Here is a 6,781-nt window from a genome sequence, read left to right as displayed (position 1 = left end):
TAACAGTGGTGTAATTTTATTCACATAGGGTTACCATTAAAAGTTAACTTTTTGCTATGCTAACATCCTTTGCCTCTCATTCTTACAAATAAATCTCCATCACAAGCAGAAATGTTAGTAATTATATCACAAATGAAGCACATTATTTTTAAAACCTTTTAAAATATGGCTTATACTTTTACACATCAAGTTATCTATTAATATGTTACATATTAACAGATCTGTTTGGACAATCAGATTTCCTTGAGATTAAGGATGGAGTTGGCATTTTTTCTTTAAGAAGGTATTTTAAGCCTGTTAGGGGAGCTTCTATAGTGTGGAGCTTTTTTATAAAGTGGTATTCTTATGCATATCATTAAAAAAAAAAATCAAGCCAGAAACTAGATCTAGCTCTGGGAAAACAATAAATTTGAATTTATTTCTATCTGATATGTCATAAATTCTTTGCTATGAATGTCTATGCAGATACTTTAAGAAAAATTGATTCTTCTGGATACACATCAAAACCTGATTAACTTTGTAATTAACATTTATTTTTAAAAATTGATAACAACATGTTAAATACTGGCAAAACTAAAAGCACTCACTTTGACTATCCATCTAGCTTTCACATTATTTACTTCTGAGCCCACGAGACTCAAATTGCATAAGGATAGAGTCTTTCATTTATCAACATATCCAGCACATGGCACAGAGTGGGTAATCAATAAATAGTTGTCAATGATTGAACAGCAATTTTCAGCAGCAAATGAAAGAAACACATGACTGAACAATGGCACAAGAATACCAACTGTTTCATTATGCAATGACAGGCTCTTTTGGCAAAAATTCTAGGATTACTTATAAGTAGATCAAGAATTAGATAATAATTTCCTCCAAAAATAAATTCTCATAATGAGAAAAAAATAAAAGCCCTAACATTTTATCCTAAAAGCTATTCTGTAAAACTTGGAATATAAGCTAGGTGAAAACCACAATACTAAGAAGGCAATTCCAAAATTATTGTGTTTTACATATTTATTAAAGAATCCATTCTTATAACACTCCTAACAGGTGAAAATATTTTTACAATATTTTACCAAACTCCTAATAGAAAATGTCTAATCAGTTTATCCTTTTAGTCCCTGAATCCATGTTTGAGCATTTTAAAGATGGAAGAAACCTGTAAGAATCATATTATTTTTTTAAAATTGACTTAAAACACTTACTGGATAAATAATACATTTGTAACAGCATCATGATTTGTTCTGATATATGTATTTCACCCAGCACTGCTGAAATTAAACAGAATGAAAGTCAAAAGCATTCATCTAAAATTTCAAAAATGATTGTTTGAAATTTTTAAATCAGTAAAGTCCTAACGTCATTGTGTTCTGCAATTAGAAAATTCTTAGCACCTATACAAACACATTTACCTATTTCAATTAGGTCAATGTCAGGACTTATCAAAATTCTCCATCAAAATTTTTTCAAAATCTTTATTTTCAGGTACTATAAAAAATATGCACTAATCAAATGATATGTGTTCAGTTCTGACAATTCCACAATTAGGAGGAAAGGAAGGAAAAAACACTTATACAGGTAAATTTCAAATCCTAAATATTTAGTCCTTTATTTAAGCCTGGCCCTCTAAATTTAAAAAGGTATCAGTACTCTTGGTTACCAACTATAAGCAATATAAAAATTTCACTGGTATCAATTCTAATTAGTTCAGTCCATCCATTTTCTTATACCGTGAATGTCTTTTTTCTATCAGAATTCAACAGAATAATGCAAATCTCACTTCTGAGCCCACAGGCAAGCAGTCTCAACAATAACCAAAAAAAGTCACTTTATGATTGGCAGTCTGTTTCTGAAGTAAAAATATTTTCTCCAGTAATCATCTGTCATGAGGAAATCCTTCACTGTTCTAGAAGCACAGTTCGAAGCTCATCTTCTTTATTGATCATCATTGAAGCAATTGCACCATCATTAAACTCAAAAGAAGTTCCTCCATCCACAACCATACAGGCGTCCCAACAACGAGAACGGACACAAACCCTAGGTAGAAGGAAATATCTCATTAAAAAGTAATCGTTTTCTTAATCTTAAGTAATAGATTATTTTAATCCTGAATTTTAACCTAACCTAGTAGATCATTTGGCTTCCATTTTAAAAAGTTGTTCTCTGGTATGAGAAAATTAGTGACTGTGTAAATACAGGTATATTATGAAGATCTCGAAATGTAAATGTTCATATGATTGAATGTTGAATTACTAACATTACAAATATTTTAAGTATTGAACAAGAGTGTTAACTATTTTCATGTAAAATTTTTACTTAAGTATACACATATACAGAAGAGTTGGGTATATGTAATTATGTGTACAGGTATAAACTCAAATTATTAATGTACAGTTCAATGAACACACTTATGTAATGATCACCCAACTCAGGAATCAACTGTTACCCAGCTTGCTGGAAGTTCCCTCACTGCCCTCTCCCAGTCTCTATCCCTGCTCCCTCCTCCAGCATACTCTTCTAATTTCTATCACTTTGTAGTAATAGCTTCCTAATTTCTATCACTGTTATAGTAATAGCTTTGTCTGTTCTTGGCCTTTATATAAATGGAAGAATATAATATGCACAGTGGTGTCTGTCTTATTTTGCTCAATAGTACTTTGTGAAATTCATCCATGTTATTACATGTAGTAGTAGTAGTGTAGTGTGTTCATTTTTAATGCTGTATGTAAACACTTCTATTGTATGAAAACACCAAAATTTATGTCTCTCCTACTATTCATGGACATTTGGATTTTTTGGCTATTGGCAGTAGAGCTGCTATGAATATTCTTGAATGTCTTTGTGCACATCTTTCTGTTGGTGCATACATTTCTGTTGGATATATATCTCAAAGGGGAATTAGCAGGTCACCGTGTATGCTATGTTGAGGTTTGCTAGGTAATTGCCAAACAATTTTCCAAGCTATATATTCCTAAGGAAAATTATATGAAAGTTGTATTCACTCCTCCTTGCCAACAATTGGTACCCTAGCCATTCTTGTGGGTGTATATGGCATGGTATTATGTAGTTTTAATTAGCATTTCTCAGATGAAGCATAAGGTCAATCATCTTTTTCATATGTTTATTAGCCATCTGAATATCACCTTTTGTGAAATACCTGACATTGGCCATTTTTCTAACATGTTGCCTGCCTTTTTCTTATTGTCAGTAGGAATTTTCATATGCTAAATATTCTGGCTATGAGCCCACTGCTAGATATAGGTCCTGAAAATATCTTTCTCACTCTGCCTTTTTTTTTTTTTTTCTCCTTAATGGTATCTTTTGATTACTGGCAGTTCTTAATTCTAGTGTAGTTCAATATGTCAATCTTTTGTTGTTATAGTGCTTTTTATTTGCCCAGGCTGTAGTGCAGTGGTGCTATCTCGGCTCACTGCAATCTTCACCTCCTGAGTTCAAGCAATTCTCCTGCCTCAGCCTCCTGAGTAGGCGGGATACAGGTGTGCACCACCATGCCGAGCTAATTTTTTTTTTTTATTTTTAGTAGAGACAGGGTTTTGCCATGTTGGCCAGGACAGTCTCGATTTCCTGACCTCGTGATCCACCTGCCTTGGCCTCCCAAAGTGTTGGGATTACAGGTGTAAGCCACTGTGCCCAGCCGCAAAAATTTAACTATAAATAGTATATATCTTTGGAGGAGTCTTTGTAGTCTCACTTAAACTGAATATACATCTATGGATTAATCAAAATTAACTCTCAAATGATAACATGAATTTTAAGATAAAGTTCCTCATTTGTGACAAACCTGGGGAAAAATGTATGTTTATAAAAAGAAAACAAGTACACTAAGGTCAGCAATTTCTAATTGCTCAAACTGTTTTCTCCTTGCCATGAGAGAGATGGCATTTTCTCGGAATTACAGATTTTCTTGTTAATTTGGAAAATTGGGGAACCTTTACAAAATAAGAATTATATCCATTTTTTTATATCCTGTCTCCTCAAAAGTAAAATGAAACAAATTCAATTCAATAGGTGGGAGGTCACTTTTAGGGAAAACCTAAAAGAAATAAATATTATTCTAAACGTGTATTGCTATGCAATCTAAGTTTTCTATCTGTGTTTATCCTGTTTTTACATACAGCTTATGAAAAAGAAATGGCTCTTTTACAGCCCCTTCAGCTTCTTTCACAATTATTGTATCTTGGTTCATTTTTTAAAAAAACAACAAATCACTGAAATAACTGTACCCTTTTATAGTCACTTAAGTTTTAGCTTCTCTAAATTGGCACAATAAGTGTAAAAGAAAATATGATTTTAGCCAGGTTAGCATGATACCTTGTTACTTTCACAGGTTCTACTTTTCCTGCTAGATTAAGTTTGAACGAGAAAATTTAATGAAATTAAATATTTTTCAAGCCAAGTGTGCTTAGTAGCAATGAAAGGGATGAAAACAGTCACAAGTCAGACCGAGGATGCTTACTTTGAGGAGAAACAACGCTGACGACTGCTTGAGAAAACTCTATTTGCTATTGGTTCTCGAATACTGAAAAGTATTTTTGGTTCTTCCGGACTGTAGAGCAGTGATTCATTATATTCATTCGTTACTTCAAACAACAACAAAAAAATATATTAGCACATTCAATAAAAGATGGTCACTTCTGAGAAGTGCAAAACAAAAAATAATAGATGCCATGCCCCATTTAAAATTAATTATGTTCCAAAAGTCTATTTGGGAACAAGCTTCTTGAAACTTGTGACACATATTCCATTAAAACCAGTAACAAAAAAACCTTATAAATAAGAATTATGTATCATGATTTCCCCAGAGAAACATACATCACGCACAATACAGTAGAAATAGGTACAATTGGGGAAAAAGGAAAAAAAAAAAAAAAAAAACACTAGCTACAAAGCTTGTAATTAAACAATAGAGGAACTAGATAGATGAGCTCAAAAAAGGAACCTGAGGTGCCATATTGTCCTGCCAAGTACTTTCCAAAATACCATGTCAAAGAGCTCATAACTATGATAATAAGCAAACAGGCTTGATATAAAATGCAGTCTCAAACAATGACAGGCAATATCCTTTCTCTAATACACCTGCCATTACTCAAGATATTTTTAGAAATCTTTGGGACCTGCTTTCTCTCTAACCAAGAGGCATATGAGGGCTGAAATACAAAGCACAAATTGGTTGAGAAGACTACAAAGATACCAGGCTTGAAAAAAACTTTAGTTGAGTACTACATTAAAAAAATTAAGACTGTCAGATAATCTACCTTATTTATGAAAGTTTCACTTGGGTTACCAGCTTTAAAAAAAAAATCAATCTAATTCACTCACAAATATAAAAATTTGGCTCCATGAGAACACATCACAAAAAAGCATGCTAGTTTTGAAGAAAATTTCAAAAGAGTACTTTCAGAAGTGTCTGTAGCTGTGATTGCACCACTGGCATTCACTACTGCTTCTGAAGATAGTCAAATCTTGAAAGGAGTAACATTCATTAAAATAAAGCTTTGGTATGTTTATTAAAAGAAGAAACTCACATACATATTTTATATTTATATAGATACCTGACATAAATTTCAGTTATTTTATATATATGTTTTAAGTTGAATTACATAATTAAGAAGCAATCACTATATGTGCTTAACTTCACTTTGATACAGATTTAATGCTGGTGCTAACTCATGAACCATGATTAACATAATCTTGTAGGCCTCAAACTGAGTGAAGGAGACCAGAATCCATTTTAGAAGGCTGAACGGGGCTTGAGAGATTTGTTCCTGTTTTCAAACTGCTTTAGAGGCAAACTGTCCTCCCAACAAAGGAAGTCTTATGTGGAAACCTAACAATAAAGATAAACTGACACTGTTAAAATATTGTATCGGGTTAAAAGGTATTGCTAACTCATTTTAAGGTAACCTATGAGAATAAGGCTATTCTGATAAATCCAAGCATTTGTGTTTATGCATGACAGTTGCAGTCTTACATGTGTTAATATTCACTTTGTGTCTATATGTTGTTTGTCATATATGTTGAGAAAATCCTTACATAGGTAGGTAGATGTAACTATAAACACATTTGCTTTTGGGGTTTTTAAAAAAACAATTTACCCTGACATTTTAGGATATTCTTCAATGGAGATAGCAAAAAAAGCTTTAATTTGAAGTATGTACAAAAATGATCTTGGTAGATAAGTAGACTTCAGTGTGTTACAATCTGCTGTGCAAATCAAATGAATGTGTTTTTCAGTTTAAAAATTTAATTTTTTAAAAATAAAATTTAAAGAATACATTTGAAGAACTCCTAGTAATACCAGCTAGATGATCTACTTCAGCCCCCTCTTTTAACAGCTGTGGAGGAATGCAGCCTTGCCGAAGTTTCACAGCTGAAGTAGATCTGGGACTGGAACCTACGATTTCATATTTCTTGGTAAGTATTCTTTCTCTAACAGCACGAATTCTCTTAAAGGAATTGTGAGGTAATCAAGCAAAACTAGGGAGGAGAATGTTAAAAGAATATTTGCGTGAATAAGAAAATAAGCACTATAGCTCATTGAATTCTCATTCAGAGGATATTAATGACATACTGAATTTAGGTATGCATTGCCTATTTGTGAGATAAAGATTTTTCTGTAATTTCCTACCCCCTAGGATATTTTTTCCAGTTATACTGCTTTGACTTAAGAGTTATATTTCAGGGTTAACTAAAAATCACAACAAAAATCCAACTTTTTTTTTTTTTTTTTTTTTTTTTTGAGACGGAGTTTCGCTCT

General features: G+C 32.4%; 1 protein-coding gene across 2 annotated transcripts in view; it reads right to left on the bottom strand.

The window, feature by feature from the left end:
- The window catches only part of NADK2 (NAD kinase 2, mitochondrial), a 47,540-nt gene continuing 40,759 nt past the window's right edge, over positions 1-6,781 (bottom strand). For both annotated transcript variants that reach the window (XM_017548252.2, XM_017548253.2), the window contains 2 exons: positions 4,481-4,604; positions 1-2,040 (listed from right to left, as the gene is read on the bottom strand). In XM_017548252.2, the coding sequence (XP_017403741.1) occupies positions 1,902-2,040; positions 4,481-4,604 (263 nt within the window). In that variant the 3' untranslated portion in view covers positions 1-1,901. The remainder of the gene's footprint in view (positions 2,041-4,480; positions 4,605-6,781) is intronic.

The sequence above is a fragment of the Cebus imitator genome, unplaced genomic scaffold (genome assembly GCF_001604975.1).
Source record: "Cebus imitator isolate Cc_AM_T3 unplaced genomic scaffold, Cebus_imitator-1.0 Scaffold205, whole genome shotgun sequence".
Classification (NCBI taxonomy): Eukaryota; Metazoa; Chordata; class Mammalia; order Primates; family Cebidae; genus Cebus; species Cebus imitator.
Note: the sequence above shows the minus strand (reverse complement) of the source record. Positions and strands in the feature narration are given on the sequence as shown.